The sequence below is a fragment of the Podarcis liolepis genome (genome assembly GCF_965112155.1).
Source record: "Podarcis liolepis genome assembly, chromosome: 16".
NCBI classification, from domain to species: Eukaryota; Metazoa; Chordata; class Lepidosauria; order Squamata; family Lacertidae; genus Podarcis; species Podarcis liolepis.
In genome coordinates this window covers 39,104,423-39,123,017 of record NC_139567.1, presented here as the reverse complement: position 1 = coordinate 39,123,017, position 18,595 = coordinate 39,104,423, and the positions used below count along the sequence as shown (strand labels likewise).

At 48.5% G+C, this 18,595-nt stretch overlaps 1 protein-coding gene across 4 annotated transcripts; it reads left to right on the top strand.

The window, feature by feature from the left end:
* Window positions 1-111: 111 nt before the first annotated feature.
* On the top strand, window positions 112-15,673 carry MRM1 (mitochondrial rRNA methyltransferase 1). 4 transcript variants are annotated; one of them, XR_014520085.1, is made up of 7 exons: window positions 112-172; window positions 2,054-2,847; window positions 3,698-3,791; window positions 8,527-8,647; window positions 10,774-10,882; window positions 14,598-14,717; window positions 14,857-14,886. XR_014520085.1 is itself a non-coding variant. In XM_083480075.1 (6 exons), the coding sequence occupies exons 2-6, from the start codon at window positions 2,084-2,086 to the stop codon at window positions 14,901-14,903; spliced, it is 1,146 nt and encodes a 381-aa protein (XP_083336201.1). In that variant the 5' UTR covers window positions 112-172; window positions 2,054-2,083; the 3' UTR covers window positions 14,904-15,673. The 4 variants fall into 4 exon arrangements, 3 of the variants coding, with proteins under 3 accessions (XP_083336201.1, XP_083336199.1, XP_083336200.1); XM_083480075.1 differs by lacking the exon at window positions 10,774-10,882 and having other exon boundaries at window positions 14,857-15,673; XM_083480073.1 differs by lacking the exons at window positions 14,598-14,717; window positions 14,857-14,886 and having other exon boundaries at window positions 10,774-11,273.
* The last annotated feature ends 2,922 nt before the right edge of the window (window positions 15,674-18,595 follow it).

Below are 18,595 nucleotides of genomic sequence, written 5' to 3'. Positions count from 1 at the left end.
CGGCTTGCTTCTACACAAGCCAGGCATCTTTCTACGCTCCTCGACGCAGCTAAATGGCTTAGCCAGCAGGTGGCGCTGCGGGACAAGCACGACGCTCTCTTGCCGTGGCCTCTATGGTTGGAGGCCACTTCCTCTTCAGGCGGAGAAGGCAGCAGCCCACGTGGGTGGCCAGGTAGGTTTGCGCGCTGCCAGGAGGGAATGCAATCCTGGACGGGGTTGCTGCAGTTTGGATGGAGAGCAGCTTGGGCAGGGAGGCTGGGCTGCGGATCTCTCTCTCTCTCTCTCCCCCCCCCCCCCGTTTTCAGTTGAGTTTGTTACTGGCTCTGCAGCCCACAGGGACTAGCAACTTGAGCTTTTCTATTTGCAAATTCAGGGAGGGAAGGAGGAGCAGAATTTGCCAAACCCAAACCTTTCGAGCCTTCGTCCCTGGGGGCAACTACTGGAAGGGCCTCGCGGTGCTGTTATCCAGGGTGCAGCGATGACCTTCAGACGTGGGTGGCTTTTAAAAGATGCTCAAGCAAACCTGGGCTGGATTGTTGTTGTCGTTTAGTCGTTTAGTCGTGTCCGACTCTTCGTGACCCCATGGACGAGAGCACGTCAGGTACTTCTGTCTTCCACTGCCTCCCGCAGTTTGGTCAAACTCATGCTGGGAGCTTCGAGAACACTGTCCAACCATCTCGTCCTCTGTCGTCCCCTTCTCCTTGTGCCCTCAATCTTACCCAACATCAGGGTCTTTTCCAGGGAGTCTTCTCTTCTCATGAGGGGGCCAAAGTATTGGAGCCTCAGCTTCAGGATCTGTCCTTCCAGGGAGCACTCAGGGCTGATTTCCTTCAGAATGGAGAGGTTTGATCTTCTTGCAGTCCATGGGACTCTCAAGAGTCTCCTCCAGCACCATAATTCAAAGGCATCAATTCTTCGGCGATCAGCCTTCTTTATGGTCCAGCTCTCACTTCCATGCATCACTACTGGGATGTAGCTGTGGCTTTAGCTGCTGTTATCCAGGGTGCAGCGATGACCTTCAGGCGCGGGTGGCTTTTAAAAGATGCTTAGGCAAACCTAGGCTGAATATGGATTGCCATTTATGATGCCACCACCTCAAGGTGGTGTGTGCATGGCTTTCTCTGCTCTTCCTCTCCCCTTTTTGTCCTCACAACAACCTTGTGAGGTGGGTTAGGATGAGAGACAGTGAGGTCACCCAGTGGCTGACTGGGGATTCAAAGCCTGGTCTTCTAGAGGCTAGCACTCTAACCACCACAGCACACTGGTTAGCCAAAACACGTTCTCATGGTTATGAATTAAGGGCTGATTTAATATAGGAAGATGCTGTGTATGGAGTCAGACCCATTGGCTTGTCTAATTCAGCCTTGCCTACATTGACTCACTGTGGCGTTTCAGATGGTACCCAGAGATGCCATGGACTTAGCCTGGGGCCTTCTACATGGAAGCAGATGCTCTGCTTTACTAATACTCAGTAAGGCTCCTAGCATTGCTATCGGAATTATTCAACCCCCATTGCAAATCAGGTTTATTATCAAAATTTACAGACTTCCAGCTGTTTGCAATGAGCACCTAAAACAAAAGCAATTGAAGTAGCTCAACACAACGGATGCTTCAAGTGGTCCCCCCAAATTCAGCTGAAATTGCTTAGCAAACGGTAGATGATTTATGAGTGATAAGTAATAATTCCTGCATGAACTGCTGGGTGGGGAGTCAAGGCCAAGTGGAAAAGCCTAGAGCACATCAGGTCAAAGTTGATTTGGGGATTTATTATTATGATTATTATTTTATAATTATTATGCATGCTCAGGTAGGGCTTACAACACATAACAACTAATTGCGCAATTCTCAAAATAGCTAAAATACAGAGCAAAACTATGTCATCAGGCCATTAAAATGTAAATGCCCATGATTCAAATATATGATAATATAGCACACCGTTTAAAAGTGGACACTCTGGGCAGGAGATATTGGGAAAAGTTTCTGTTTCAGGATTTTCCAGAAAGACCACATAATCCATGTTGATTTAACATCTTTGCCCTGCCCCCCTTTTAAGGTTGAGAGAAAGCCATATTGAACGTCGGAGATGGCACTTCTCCTGTCTTTTAAATCTGGCCTCTGGGACGCCGCAAGACTGCCCTGCGGCTTTGGAACCATCCGACATCTCTCCACGCGGAGAAAACCTCAGGCGGGGGAGCGCGAGCTTCCTGGTGGGGTGAGCAGCCAAGTGATTCCTGACCATGGGCTTGAAACAGCCAAGGAACAGAGCGAGGCCCAGCCACGTAAACCCTGGAAGGGTCGTGCCCTTCGGAACGAGTTCTGGCGGCAATTTCGCGCGCAGGCCGTGCCGTCTGACAGGGAGGAGCTGAAGAACTTGAGGAACGATGATTTCCCCGAGAGGAAGAGGAGCCCCCCGCAGAAACCCCTCCCCGTCGAAAGGACCAAAGGCTCAGAGATCTTGTTTGGGGTTGCTCCCTGCTCCTTGGCTCTGGCCAGGTCCAGGAGGAACTTTTTCCAACTCTTCCTCAAGGCTGGCAAGGGCACTCCGTCGCCTACGCTGGAAGAATTCTCCCGGCGCGCCAAGGACAGGGGGATTCCAGTGAAGGTGGTTCAAAGGAAGGTTCTAGATGGCCTCTGCAAGGGCGGTGTCCATCAGGGCGTGTGTCTGGAAGCCACGCCCCTCCGCCCCATTGGCTGGCAGGAGGCACCGCCCCCTGAGGCAGAGGGAGTGGGGTCGCAGCTCCTTTGGCTGGCTTTGGAGGGGATACAGGACCCCATGAACCTGGGAGCCGTCCTGCGGTCTGCTCACTTCCTGGGTGTTGACAGGATTGTGATGAGTCAACGGAACAGGTAAAATAGCACCAGGTGAATTATTTCAGGCATGGGCCTGTAGCTCAGGGGCAGAGCATCTGAATGCGGGGAGCCCAGATCCTTACCTGCCTATGTGATTCAGCACTGACATGAGGACTAGAATCTTAATTTGTTTTTAGTTCCCAGTACGTTTCCGAGCACAATTCAAAGTGTTGGTGCTGACCTTTAAAGCCCTAAACGGCCTCGGTCCAGTATACCTGAAGGAGCGTCTACACCCCCATCGTTCTGCCCAGACGCTGAGGTCCAGCACCGAGGGCCTTCTGGCGGTTCCCTCACTGCGAGAAGCCAAGTTACAGGGAACCAGGCAGAGGGCCTTCTCGGTAGTGGCGCCCTCCCTGTGGACCGCCCTCCCACCAGATGTCAAAGAGAACAACAACTACCAGACTTTTAGAAGACACCTGAAGGCAGCCCTGTTTAGGGAAGTTTTTAATGTTTGATGTATTATAGTATTTTAATATTCTTTTGGAAGCCGCCCAGAGTGGCTGGGGAAACCCAGCCAGATGGGCGGGGTATAAATAATAAATTATTATTATTATTATTATTTAGCTGAACAACCAGAACTCCGGGATAAAGCATCTGCTTTGGGGGCAGAAGGTTCAGTCCCCGCCATCCTGCCTGCCTGCAGTTACTTAGGAGCAAGTGCCATTGACCTCGGTGGGGTTTACTTTGGAGCAAACCTGCGTCAGGCCAACTTGAGTGTAGGCCATGGGTTAGATGCAGTTTTTTCATTCTCTCTGCCCCTGCGGAGATAAGTGTTGTGGAGCTTGTGGAGATCTGCCGGGAAGCATTTAATAATTTTTGCCCCTACCCCGGGCTTCTCTCTTTGTAGCTGTCCCCTGACACCTGTGGTCAGCAAAGCCAGCTCGGGGGCCATGGAAGTTCTGGACGTATATAACACAGATGATCTTCAGAGCCTTCTTAAGGTAACACCCCCTCCACAAACTTTCGCCTGTTTTTCTTTTAAATTAATGGTTGCAGGCAACTTCCTGTACGTCCAAGGCATGCACAACCGCACTCATCGTCGCAAACCTGGACGTGGCATCAGGAGGGGCAAAAACGGCGCAAAAATAGCGTCTAGCCATCCCATGAGCCTTTGCACTGATATTTGTGTCAGCATCGCCCTTGAGCCAGTGCCACCAACTGGACTCATCCACTTCAGCCCCGACTGGGCTAGGCGAGCTGGGTAGCACTTCCAGAGACCACCTTCTGCACAGGAACCTTATCTAAACACACGATCTCTCTCTAACACTCAGTCTCTCTCTCTCCGACACACTGACTGACTGACTGGTGCTGAAGCAGAATAAGTAGAGAGCAGAACACTGCCCCTCCTCTCTGGAGAATCAGCAGAGATCATCAGGAGATTCTTGGATATGGGAGGGGTGAAATCTCCTCAATTTGAGGCCTGTGGGAAGTTGGATTTTAAGCAAGGAAGTTTGGAGAGAGCGCACGTGGTGGAGTTTGGTGGGGTTTTGGTTTTTCAAGGGTTTCCAGACCTTTTCGATGGTGTTCCCAGTACCTCAGGTTAAGTACTTAATTCATTCCGGAGGTCCGTTCTTAACCTGAAACTGTTCTTAACCTGAAGCGCCACTTTAGCTAATGGGGCCTCCTGCTGCTGCGCCACCGGAGCACGATTTCTGTTCTCATCCTGAAGGAAAGTTCTTAACCTGAGGTACTATTTCTGGGTTAGCGGAGTCTGTAACCTGAAGCGTATGTAACCTGAAGCGTATGTAACCTGAGGTGCCACTGTATACGTGATTTTGCTTAAACGCACGGTGCCTCAGAATGTAACTCCCGCGTCAATGGCGAGTTGCCTCTACATTTTTATCTCGCCTTTCCTCCAAGGAGCTCAAAAGGGGGGTGGACGTTTTTCTCCCTCCTTTCCCATTGTATCTTCACAACAACCCTGTGAGGCAGGGTAGGATCAGAGACAGAGACAGGGTCACACGGGGAGTTTCATGAATCGGTGGGGCTTTGAGGCCTGGTCTCTCAGGTGCTAGTCTGACACTCAGACCCCAGGGGTGACTCTCCTGTAGCCCTCCAGATGTTGCTGGACTCCAGCTCCCACAATCCCCAATCATTGGCGGTGCTGGGGGGGTTAATGGGAGTTGGTGTCCAACGATCTCCAGAGAGCTACAGCTTCCCTGACTCTGCTGTGACCACCTTTGCTCTGATTCAGCAGCAGTCCTCCTCTTAAATTCACACGGTAAGATTGCTTGCAAGCAAAACACCAGAGAAGGACGCTAGCTCGTCTGCTTTGCATGCCAAAGGTGCTGGGTTCAATTCCCGGCATCTCCACCTAGGGCTGGGGGAAAGCCTCAAACCCTGGAGAGCTGCTGCCAGTCAGAGTTGACAACCCTGAGCTAGATGGACCGATGGCTTGGCTCAGCTTAAGGCAGCTTTCTATAAACCCATTTTAAACCCCCTTTCGTCCAGAACCAAGGGGACTAGAATCTTAGTTTCTGAGTTGGAAAAATCGTAGCTCCGTGCTTTGCATGCAGACAATCCCAGATTCAATTCCCGGCGTTTCCGGGTAGGGCTGAGCAAGGCTCCCTGTCTGAATCCCTGGGGGGTTGCTGCCGTTCAGAGCATACTGCATTGACCCGGAAAGACAAATGGCCTCTGTAGCAGACAGCTGGTCTCTTATCCCACTCTATTCCTTTTGCTCTGATGCGTTCCAGCGTCTCTTCTGCCTTCTTGGAATGGCTGCTGTGCCCCGTTCAGCCACCCAGTGGCAGCATTGTACAAGCTTTTAAAAATAAGTTGGATTTTGCTTGGTCGCCAGCCTGAGGTCCATACGAAGTGGGGTGTGCACATAAGATTGAAAGCTGGGTTTACAATAGGGTTACCAGACGTCCCCGTTTCCCGGGGGCAGTCCCTGGATTTGCGAATAAATGCCACCCCCGGAATGTCCCCGGATTTCATCTAATGTCCCCAGGAAACGCAGCAGCGGCAGTCTCAGCAGCCCGGAGCAGTTGCCTCTGGCTGGCTTCAGGAGCTGCTCCGAAGTCCCCGTATGATGGTGGTTCATGGGCTCTAAGCTGCAGCTTCCGGGCTGCCTCCACCTTCCCTGACCCCAGCAACTAAGCTGTGAGGGGAGGCTTCATGCTGCCGATCAGAGCTTGTGTGCAAGCAAGAGGGGGCAGGGATCTCTCAGCTAGGCAACAGGAAGCCTCCCTTCGCAGCTGAGGGATCCCTGCCCCTGCCTGCTTGCACGCAAGTAGGAATGGGATTGGGGCTGCTCCGATGGCAAGGGAGGCATTGCTCTGCCTGACAGATCCCCGCCCCCTCCTGCTTGCATGCAAGTAGGAGTTGGGATGGGGCTGCTCCGAAAGGCAGTGTGAAGTCTCCCTTCCCAGCTGAGGGATCCTCGCTCCCTCCTGCTTGCTCACAAGTAGGAATGGGATTGGGGCTGCTCTGATGGGAAGGGAGACATTGCGCTGCCTGAGCCTCGCTGCCGCCGCCACTCTCGGCCCTCCTTCGCCGCCTTCCATGCCTAACCCACCGCGCACCACTTCCCCATCACCACCACCGAAAAACCAACAACTCGGGCTGCCCAGGCTCATGGAGAAAGGAGATAGAAGTATTGGAGGAAGGCGGTTGAGCTCTGCCACCGCCATCGCTGCAGCACCAACGTCCAAGTGTCCCCGGATTCATTGAAAAGAATCTGGTAACCTTAACAAGCTGGGAGAAGGATGGAATTTATCCGATGAGCGGGACACACATGACACAAGCCCAAGACCCGTCTTCCCACCAGTTGGGCATTGAGTCGGCCAGGAGACGATTTCATGCTGGCTGGCCTTCCAGACAATGAAAGGCAAATGGCCTAATTTTTCAGCCGCCTTTTCTCTGCCCCTTTCCTGTGGGTCTGGGGAGCCTCCCCCTCTGCCAGCCGCCCCGCTCTGGAACGACCCCATAAAGAGGCCATTAAGAAGGTGTTGCAACTTAATTGAAACATCTGTGCGGACCGCTTCCCTCTACTATAAATGTGCAATTTATGAACATTTGGGCCGTTGAGGCGCTCTGTTTAATTGGGTCCACGTTGGCCGGCTTCACCTTTGCCGCGGAACGGGCATAAATCCCAGCGTCGTTACGGCCTGGAAATGGCAGGTTTTTTCAGAAAACGAGGCAGATTTCCTCCCCTCCCCCCTCTAAAAATGGATTTTGTAGGTGGTTGTGTTAAAAGGATGATCTGGGAGCATGTATGCAATAGCAACTTGTTTCCTGGATAAGGGCAAAGTCTGTCTGGGAGGGGCAGGAGCTGCTTCCCTCTTGATGTCATTAGATTCCACCTCCAATCAGCCACAGCCAGCATGGCCAGTGGTTAGACATGATGGGAGTTGTAGTCCGGAAGCACCTGTGCTAATCTGTTCGTCTGCCCCCCTCTCACAGTAGCTAGAGGCAAGGCCTTTCCTAATTCCCTCCAAGGAGCTCAGGGAGGAGTACGTGGCTCTCCCCCTCCTTGCTTAGTCCCCACAACAACCCTGTGAGGTTGGTTAGGCTGAGAGGCAGTGACTGGTCCACGGCTGTCCCTGCAAGCTTCATGGCCGAGTGAGGATTTGAAAATACAGCCATACCTCGGGTTGAAGTAGCTTCAGGTTGAGCGTTTTCGGGTTACGCTCCGCGGCGACCTGGAAGTAACGGAGCGCGTTACTTCTGGGTTTCGCCGCTTGCGCATGTGCAGATGCTCAAAATGACGTCATGCGCAGAAGCGGCAAATTGCGACCCGCGCACCCGCAGACGCGGGTTGCGTTTGCTTTAGAATGCGAACGGGGCTCCGGAACAGATCTCGTTCGCATCCAGAGGTACCACTGTAATAATAATAATAATAATAATAATAATAATAATAATAATAATATATTACTTTTCCTCGCCCATCTTGCCAGGCCTCCCCAGCCACTCCGGACAGCTTCCAACAGAATATTAAAAACACAATAAAACATCAAACATTAAAAACTTCTTCAAACAGGGCTGCCTTCAGATGTCTTCTAAAAGTCAGGTAGCTGTTTACTTCCTTGACATCTGATGGGAGGGTGTTCCGCAGGGCGTGTGCCACTACCGAGAAGGCCCTCTGCCTGGTTCCCTGTAACCTCGCAGTGAGGGAACCGCCAGAAGGCCCTCAGCGCTGGACCTCAGTGTCCGGGCTGAACAATGTGGGTGCAGATGCTCCTTCAGTTATACCGGGCCAAGGCCATTTAGGGCTTTCAAGGTCAGCACCAACACTTTCAATTGTGCTTGGAAATGTACTGGGATTTGAACCCTGGCCCTTGCCTGGCACTCTAACCACAGCTCCACACTGGTGCTCAGTTTGATGGGTCCTCCACTCCAGCGGCTGGAGAGAGACTCCCAGCTATCAAGGGATACTTGGACTTCCTCTGGGTTTGAATTCCTGGCTGCAAAGAAGGTTGGGCCGCCTCGCACCAGGGAATAGTTTGTCAGATGCTTTTGGTTCTGTGCTGAGGTTTCATTTATTGTTCTGAACCCGTAGTGTTTCCTGGGAACTCATGAAGTTTGAGTTTCTGATTTAAACAGTGAACAAACAGCAAACCAGTGCAGATGTATCTTTTTCTTCCATATCATGAAAGTGGGAATTTATACGAAGCAATCCTCAAGTTTGCCCTTTTCTCTTGCTCCTTTCTCACCCGCCTTTTCTTCTGGAAGGCAAAATCCGAGCAAGGATGGGAAGTCCTAGGAACAGCTGCCCACACCAAGGACCTGGATTCTGTCCCCACCGTGAGTTGCTTAGATTTCCGCTGGAAGGGACCCACCATACTGCTGCTAGGTATGTAACACTGCGGCACTTAAATTTTCAGGAAGCCCTGTGCAATGGTACCTCGGAAGTGGAACGTAATCCGTTCTGGAAGGATGTTCGACTTCCGAAACAGTCAATTTCCAAAGCGCAGCTTCTTATTGGCTCTTGTAATCGGAAGAACCAACCGGAAGCCGCTTGTCCTTTCGCGTCAGAGGTTTGGCTTCTGAAAAACGTTTGCAAACCGGAACACTTACTTCCAGGTTCGTGGTGTTTGGGAGCCGATTTGTTTGGCAGCCAAGCTGTTTGAGTACCAAGGTACCACTGTATTGGGAAGTTTTTAATGTTTCATGTTTTATTATGTTTTTATTGGTGCTGGGGCAACCCAGCCAGATGGGTGGGGTATAAATAATAAAGTTGTTGTTGTTGTTGTTGTTGTTGTTGTTGTTGGGTGTAAATAATAAAGTTGTTGTTGTTGTTTTGGAGGGCCAAACTTTTGAAGAGAAGCTGGCCGTAGCTCAGGGACAGAAAAGGTGCCAGGTTCAATCCCCAAGTAGGGTGGGGAATGATTCCAGGCTGAAAACCCTGGAGAGGGACTGCCAGTCAGTGTAGACTGGGTGTGTGTGTGTGTGTATGGGGAAGGGTTTGCCAACTTGGAATCTACGGTCGCTAGTGCCTTATGGCTATTTCCCTGAGCAACGGCCCTGTGATGTAGGCTAGGCCAAGAAACAACAAACCGGTTAAAGATTCCACCCCCCCCCGCCCCTGTTAGCCGGGTAGCTGGGAGAGGATTTGAACTTGCCTCCCCCCCACATTTACCACAATACCACATTGCCTCCCGAGAAGCTTGGAGGTCTTGCGACACCCCTGACAAATAAAGGAAGGCAGCGAGGAGACTGCAAGGACTTGGGTCCGGGGTGTGCTCCAGTTTTTATTTTTATTTTTTATTTATTTGATTGATGTAACCACCCTTCGTTGCAAGATCTCACGGCCGTCCGCAAGATAAAATACGAAGTAAAAGCACAAATAAGTACAGTGGCACCTCGGGTTAAGAACTTAATTCGTTCTGGAGGTCTGTTCTTAATCTGAAACTGTTCTTAACCTGAGGTACCACTTTAGCTAATGGGGCCTCCTCCTGCCGCCACGCCACTGGAGCATGATTTCTGTTCTCATCCTGAAGCAAAGTTCTTAACCTGAGGTACTATTTCTGGGTTAGTGGAGTCTGTAACCTGAACATATATAACCTGAAGCGTATGTAAACTGAGGTACCACTGTAGATGAGTAAAAATAGTAATACAATATTGAATTTAGTGTTAAAATTCCAATTAGAATAATAGGGTGGTTTCTAAATACAGTGGTACCTCGGGTTAAGTACTTAATTCGTTCCGGAGGTCTGTTCTTAACCTGAAACTGTTCTTAACCTGAAGCACCACTTTAGCTAATGGGGCCTCCTGCTGCCGCTGTGCCACGAGGGCACAATTTCTGTTCTCATCCTGAAGCAAAGTTCTTAACCCGAGGTACTATTTCTGGGTTAGCAGAGTCTGTAACCTGAAGCATCTGTAACCTGAGGTACCACTGTATTTGAAACAAAAACAACAAAATGATAGCCCCCATCTTCCACAAACTCCATTTAAAAGGCTGTAGAATATAAGTCAGCCAAAGAGTTATTGTGGGATAGCGTAACATAGACATCCCTCCAGACCTTTCTAGACTCTCATCGTCCCTGGCCATTGGCCGGCCTGTCAGAGGATACTGGGAGTTGTAGTTGCACAACCTCTAGAGTCTCACAGACGTGCCCCCTCGCCCTGGCTTTACCTGTGCCATACCAAAGTATTGTGCACCAACCATCTGCCAGCCCATCGATTTTCGGAAAGCTGAAAGAGAACAGGGAAGAAATCTTCCCCGCTGTCCTTTACCTTCAGCGCCTGGCTTTTAAGACAGAGACTGCATCCGAACATGGAGGGTCCATCGCAACCCGCAGGGAGGGCCACTGGTTCCCCTATGTTACAGGAAAGAAATCCACCGCCAAGGAGTCTCTCCTGAGTTATGCGCCGGGGGTTGTTTGCCCGTGGCTGGGAGCATGAGAGATGCTTTGGGTTATTCCTCTGCGGTGGGAAAGGCGGCGGTGCCCCAACGGTCCCCTTTCCTTTCCTTGCCAGGCTCATCTTTAACCGAAACGCTGATTGAAGCCGGGGAGCTGACAGGACGCCGCGGCGTCGCTCCCGGGGCTCGGATACCTTTTCGATTACAGGGAGGAAAGAGATACTGGCAAGTCGGGGGCGGGAATGATGAGCTGCGGGGAAATCCATCTCCACAACGGGCGGCGGGACGACGAGCCGGGGACTGCGGTGACAGTCGGGGGCTGTTACTTTGAAGGACGGCTCGGCTCGTTCTTGCGAGGGAACGGAATCTCTTTCGGTGGAGTGGAGGGGCTCCCGAGAGTGGGCTGGCCTCTTCTCGCCGGCGATGATTTCCACTCTCTGTTGAGCGCTTGGCAGAAAAGAGAAAATTGGACAGGGCAGGGAGCCTGGGAGATTTGGGGGAGAGGAAAGGGCCTGCGGTTTGCAGAAGTGCGAGGAGAATGTTAGGAGAATCTGAAAATTTGGGGCAGTTGGATGGGGACAGAGGAGGCCCAACTGCCTGTCAACTGCTCTGAGATCTTGTGATGAAGGGCGGCAGAGAAAACTAATAAATAATAATAATAATAATAATAATAATAATAATAATAATAATAATTATTATTATTATTATTATTATTACCCAAGTGGTACCTTGGGTTACAGACGCTTTAGGTTACAGACTCTTACAGACTCCACTAACCCAGAAATAGTACCTCAGGTTAAGAACTTTGCTTGAGGATGAGAACAGATGTGGTGGCAGCGGGAGGCCCCATTAGCTAAAGTGGTGCTTCAGGTTAAGAACAGTTTCAGGTTAAGAATGGACCTCCAGAATGAATTAAGTACTTAATCCGAGATACCACTGTATTATTAATAATAATAATAATAATAATAATAATAATAATAATAATAATAAATTTTATTTATACCCCGCCCTTCCCAGCCAAGGCTGGGCTCAGGGCCGCTAACACCCGATATAAAAACAACTGATTGAAATACAACTTAAAAACAAGATTAAAATACAACATTAAAATACAGCCTCATTTCAGTGGAAACTCAAATCAAAAACTTTTTTGGGGATGAAAACGTCAAGTCTTCACCAAGGCTAACTATCCAGACTGGTCCTACATGGGCCTGAAAAAAACCAGGGAAGTCCCCGAATCAGAGTTCCATCACAGAAGGAGAAAGGAAAAAGGAAAGGGGGAGGGAATCAAATTGATTCCAAGCCAAAGGCCCCGCGGAAAGAAATCAGATCTAGTTTGGCATTCTGATCTCACAGAGGCAAACTAGAAGCCAACTGTCCCTACTTGGGATTCCTCTTGACTGTTTTTCAGAGACATACTGCCTCTGAGGCAGTGCATAGCCATTGTGGATAGTAGCCGTCAATAACCCTTTCCTCCATGAATTTGTCCCACCCTCTTTTAAAGCCCTCCAAGTTGTTGGCCATGCCTGCTTCTTGTGGGAGGCAGTTCCGTAGTTTAACTGTGTCAAGAAGAAGTCCCTAATGTCTGTCCTGGGTAACTGTATACACGGGTGGCGCTGTGGGTTAAACCACAGAGCCTAGGACTTGCCGATCAGAAGGTCGGTGGTTCGAATCCCTGTGATGGGCTGAGCTCCCATTGCTCGGTCCCAGCTCCTGCCAACCTAGCAGTTTGAAAGCACACCAAAGTGCAAGTAGATAAATAGGTACTGCTCCGGCGGGAAGGTAAACGGCGTTTCTGTGTGCTGCTCTGGTTCGCCAGAAGCGGCTTAGTCATGCTGCCCACATGACCCGGAAGGTGTACGCTGGCTCCCTCAGCCAATAAAGTGAGATGAGCGCCGCAACCCCAGAGTCGGCCACAACTGGACCTAATGGTCAGGGGTTCCTTATCATGGAGGTGGTGTTGCTATCTCATGCGCTGGGACATTGGCATGGATCATGGGCCCCCCAAACATCTTTTAAAAAAAGCATCTCAAGTGTTTCTGGGTGGGTGGTCAATTTGAGGGAGATTAAATTGGACAGGGGAGTGATCTTGTGTAGGATATTGTCATGGGGGGGGGGGAATAAATTAATTTAAGATGGGTGTTAATAGAGAGGATTTGGGGGACGTAACAAATAAGTGCAATTGACCTGATCTGGAGAAGAGGATCTGTTGGGGAATTAATTAGGGGATAAATGAATTGGAAGAAAAAATGATCTGGGGTGGCTGTGGCGGAGGGAACAGGACAAATTAATTGAAAAAATATTTGAGAGAATTGCAAATCGGCTGCCTTGTCTTCTGTGGTGGTCGAAGTTTGGATCTACTCATATAAATTCTTTGCAAAGTTGTGTTCTCTGGATCGAGGCCCCAGAAGCTGTACCCAGAAGCTGTCCATTCGTTTCAATGGGTCTGTTCTGAGTATGAGTTATGTTGAACTGCAATCCTAGATCCTTTTAAAGGATCTGGCAGCACTTCGGCCAAACTCCATTGGTCGTTTGCCTCGGGACAAGCGCCAGGAGAAGCAGTTTCTAATCTGTTTTCCAATTACCAAATCTTAATTATCGCCAACAGCTTCCTGAAACAAATTCAGCCTCATCCCAAGTTTATTTACCTGGGTGTTTTTGCCCTGCCTTTCAGCCCCAAGGAGTTAGCAGTCTTTTTAACAAGAAAACACAAGCCCTGTCTGATAAAATCCATAATCTAAAATACAAACACACCCTACATTATACAGAGCCATGGGGAGTCGAAAAAGGCAACTGAACCAAACTCATTGCCTGTTAATCAAACATGTTGAGATCAGGTTCAGGGGATGAAGATGGTGATGTTAGGGGAAGAGGACCTATGGGGGAAGCATGATGCATTTCGTCTGGAGAACACAGAATCGTAGAGTTGGAAGGAACCCCAGGGGTCATCTAGTCCAACCCCCTGGAATGCAGAAATCACAGCTTGCATGATAGCCATTTTACAAATATCTGAAGGGGTGTGGCATAGATCAAACATTTATTTATTCAGTTTATATACTGCCCTTCATCGGTGCCTCTCTCTTTTATTTCAATATCTTTTTGGTTCTGATTTGCTTTCAGATATTTTAAAAAAGAAAAGGCGCAAATGCTAAACGACAACATAGTAAAAGGTAAAGGGACCCCTGACCATTAGGTCCAGTCACGGAAGACTCTGGGGTTGCGGTGCTCATCTCACTTTACTGGCCGAGGGAGCCGGCGTACAGCTTCCGGGTCATGTGGCCAGCATGACATAGCCGCTTCTGGCGAACCAGAGCAGCGCACAGAAATGCCGTTTACCTTCCCGCCGGAGCGGTACCTATTTATCTACTTGCACTTTGACGTGCTTTCGGACTGCTAGTTTGGCAGGAGCAGGGACCGAGCAACGGGAGCTCACCCCGTCGCGGGGATTTGAACCACCGACCTTCTGATCAGCAAGTCCTAGGCTCTGCGGTGTAACGACAACATATCCTCGCACTAATGAAATAAAAGCAGTTTTAATGCCAGAGTCGCCAACTTTTTCAGTCCATAGGCTCATTTTGAGTTTTGAGCAAGTCTTTTGGGCTCCCACCTCCTCTGGTCCATTTCTCCCCCTTCCCCTCCTGCGAGTCAGCCCCCACCTTGAAAGAGAGAATCTTACACACCCACCTACCCACCCACCCACCCACCCACTGCTTTTCCCAAGAGATCTGGGTAAAAGTCAGAGCTTGAAATGGCCATAGAACCAAAAGAGTAAGTGTGAAAGCGTGCCACTCTTCCTACTTCTTTCTCCAGCTCTATGCTTTCTTAAAGGGACAGAAACGACGCTATTTATGTCCAAGGGTGTGGTTTTTGTATGCGTCCCTCAGAGGCTCCACGAGCACTTAGGGCAAGACCATTTATTGCCTTGTGTTTTGCCCGTGTGCAGGAAATGAAGGTTATGGCCTTTCTCCGGGGACTAGAAGCTTGTGCCAAAGGATGTTGACCATTTTCCCAGGGCGAGAGCTGCCACCTGGGATCGAGTCCTTAAATGTGTCTGTTGCAGCTGGTAAGCGATTCCACCTTTGAACTCATCTCTCCTTGAAGCTTCTTCCTTCCTGAGCAGGAAAGTAAAATCTTGCCGACTGTTGAAACTCTTCTAACACTTTTCTTGTTGTTCTTTTTCTTTTGATAAAATTCTTCCGCAGGAATCCTCTTGCACTCAATCTGCAGCCAAAGAGAGAGAGACCCGTGATGCTTCTATAAGAAAAACAAAACAAAAACACTGTGCCTTTGAGGAACTTGCCCAGAAGTTCTGGGATTAGGGGAAGCGGCATCTGGGAATATTCTGGGCCAGAAAGAAAGGATTGGAACACAGTCCTCACCTCTACTCCCTTCCACCAGACAGAGTTGGTGGAGCAGCAGGGCCCCAAGGCATCCACAGCTGTTATGTGACAGAAGGTGTGTAGGTGTGTGTGTGTGTGTGTGTGAGAGAGAGAGAGAGAGAGAGATTGAGAATGTGCTCTGCAAGAATTTTAGTCCTGATGATGACTTTAAACTCTAGTGCATCTCAGTGCATAGAATCCAGGCATGTCCAAAGTCTGTCTCGGGGGCCTAATCCGGCCCCTGTAGCAGTATATTTCCTGGGGTGAAATCCTAAAAAACGCACAACTTCAACCCTGAAAAAGAGCTCAACAACTTTGGGGTACAATCCTAAAAAAGGTCAACAACTTTGGTTGGTCCTCACGGCCCTTCACTTCATCAAATCTGGCCCTATTTGAAAAAAGTTTGGACACCACTGGACCAAGCATCGCACACACCTCATGTATCTCAGTGGGTAGACCAGGTATCTCTAAAACCCCACACGTTACAATGGCTGCCCAAACCTCCGGTGTATTTTGATCTGTTTGTGTGTTGGCCAGGGGGAGGGGAGCTCAAGCTGGGCAGAGGAACGACCCCATATGATCCAACCTGCCTCTCTTAGCCTGGCGAAGGTGGTTTTGGATTCCTCTCCTCTGTAATCTCTTTTCCCCCCCAAAAGATATTTATTAAAGTTTTTTAAAATATAACAATGAAAAAAAAATAAAAAGTAAAAAGAAACAAAATACAACATACAACAAACAGTTAAAAAAACAAATAATTTTCCATAATATATCTTCCTTACGCTTATTTCCCCAGACCTCCTCATACCTCCCTTCTTTGTATTCCACTTCAATTTGTTAGTTCAGCAAATCCTTACCATTAAGCTTTTACCCATTTATAAACCTTTTTTTTTCGTATCTCCTAAAGCATTACAGCTGGAAACCCCTTAGTTTCTATCCAACACCCTTCTAACATTCATTACTTTTACAATATTTCTGTAAATAATCTTTAAATTTCTTCCAGTCTTCTTTCACCAACTCTTCTCCCTGGTCTCGGATTCTGCCAGTCATTTCTGCCAATTCCGTGTAGTCGATCACCTTCATCTGCCATTCTTCCAGAGTGGGTAAATCTTGTGTCTCCTCTCCTCTGTAATCTCAAAGGTGGAGGGGTTCTGGGGTTGAGCAAGGGGTTAAGACTCCATTGAGTGCAGTGCAAAATCCCGATAACACTTTACAGATATAGGAAGATGACTACTGAGTCTGGCTAGTGGTCTGCCTAGGCCAGCTTTTCCCTCGCCTCTGGAGTCTTCCCTATGTATGGTGTATCAGAAAAATTAGATTCCGTTCTTGGCAACGAGGATCCATTTCAGTCATGTGTACCTTGGCCTGTAGCAAAACTATTAAAAGAATGCAAGCGGAATGTTTCATTTGCTTTGCTTTCCCTGTTCTGCAGAAGTCTGGTTTTTTAAAAATAAAATAAAATGTAATAATACACCATTATAAAAACCCGGGAATTGGTATGAAATTTCAGTTTCCTAGGAAAGAGGAAGTATATTCTTCCCACTAGGTGGTGGTAAAGATACAGATTGCGGTTTGCTTCACTATGGGCAGAAAACAGTTTTATAGCAAGATATCATTTCATCCTTTCTTGTTTGCTGGAAGGAAATGGGAATAAAAGCCATTTCTTTATCTTTGATACCAAGCTCTGATTCTCCGTATTTGTGTGTGTGCGTATTTTGTATCTCTCTGCATGAGAAACCATATTTTTATATATATATATAAAAAATGGAATGCCATTTTGAGGGCAACAATTTTATATTATTAATGATTATTTGAGAGATTTCTAAATGCTTTTCAAGAACCTCCCCACCCCACAAAAGTGGTGTAGGAAATAAACATGAAAGTATAGAAACTCTGATTTTTTTTTTAAAAAAAAGCCTACTCTGTGGTAAAAAATAACGACAGATGGCGCCAACAAAATACCTCATTGTACAAGACTGGGTTGTATCTGAGTTAAGCCATGCTCTGAGCAGACCAGTTGAAACCACTGGACTTAAATTAGGCCCAATATTGCGCTATACTTTGAAAGCGGGATTGTACTACTTTAAACCATCTTGGCTCTCTGCAAAGAATCCTGGGAACTGTAGTTTGTTAAGGGTAAAAGGTAAAGGGACCCCTGACCATTAGGTCCAGTCGTGGCTGACTCTGGGGTTGCGGCGTTCATCTTGCTTTATTGGCCGAGGGAGCCGGAATACCGCTTCCGGGTCATGTGGCCAGCATGACTAAGCCGCTTCTGGTGAGCCAGAGCAGCGCACGGAAACGCCGTTTACCTTCATGCCGGAGCGGTTCCTATTTATCTATTTGCACTTTGATGTGCTTTTGAACTGCTAGGTTGGCAGGAGCAGGGACCGAGCAACGGGAGCTCACCCCGTCACGGGGATTCGAAGCGCCGACCTTCTGATCAGCAAGTCCTAGGCTCTGTGGTGAGAGTTAAAATTTCTAGTTTGCCGTGTCATAAGAACAGAAGGAGAGCCCTACTGGGTCAGCCCAAACTATTCAGAACAATGAGGACTGGAATCTTAAAAGTAAAGGGCAGGCCTTCCATTGAATGATAGAAAACTTGTTTTCTACGCAGAAAGCCCCAGGTTCAGATTCCCAGCTAGGCCGGGGACTGTGTCTTGCCTGAAACCTTGGTGGGCTGCTTCCGGTGAGTGTCAAGCATAAAAGCTAGACAGACTGACGGTATGGCCGAGTACAAGTTTGCATACTGATCTCCAATGTTTCTAAATGCAATCATTGCTGCCTCCTCCTCCATTTAATTTCCTGGGTATTTTTAAATGTCAAAAACGTCATTTTTATAATCTTCCTTTTTCTTTCTTTTGCCTTAAGCCTGAATATAATTGTCCTTGTGATATAACTGTAGAAAAGCACACCCCAGTGTGTGTGTGTGTTTTTTAATGAAAAAGAAAAACACCCTCCCAGCTCCATATCATAAAGGAGAATTTTAATTGTCACTTTTTGCACACATCAGCACGATCGGAAACAAGCTCCCTGATTACTTTTGTGGTTTTGTACACAGCCGATCTTTTGATACCTGGAGAAGGAGGAAGAATTGTTGTGATGGTAATTTGAAAGTGACTTTTCTCATCCCGGTTGTCTTGTCAGGGATTTGTTTCAGGGATGTCTTTTCCAGAAAGCAGATAATAATTTTTATGCCATCGGTGGTGGTGGGAGGCTTTTCCCCCCGGCAAGTGCACTCTGAAATGCGGGTTCAATAATCAAAGCGTCTCTGAAGACCAAAAATAAGAGATCTGTTAAAATGTTTGTCTGCATATGGTGTTAGATTTTTGCCAGACTCACCTGATACACGGAGAGATCTCAGGAATCTTTCATGTCCGGTTTCATTTGGACCCTTCCGAGAGTGGAGATTCTTCGGCTTTTGAGGTTTTCACGGTCGATTGTCAGCTTTCCTCTCTCCATTCAAGACCTCTGAAGAAATTTCAAGACAGTTGGGGAACCTCAGGCCTGTGATGCACTGAGTGTGCGGCCCTTCATCATCTCCATCTGGCCCCCAGGATTCACTGCC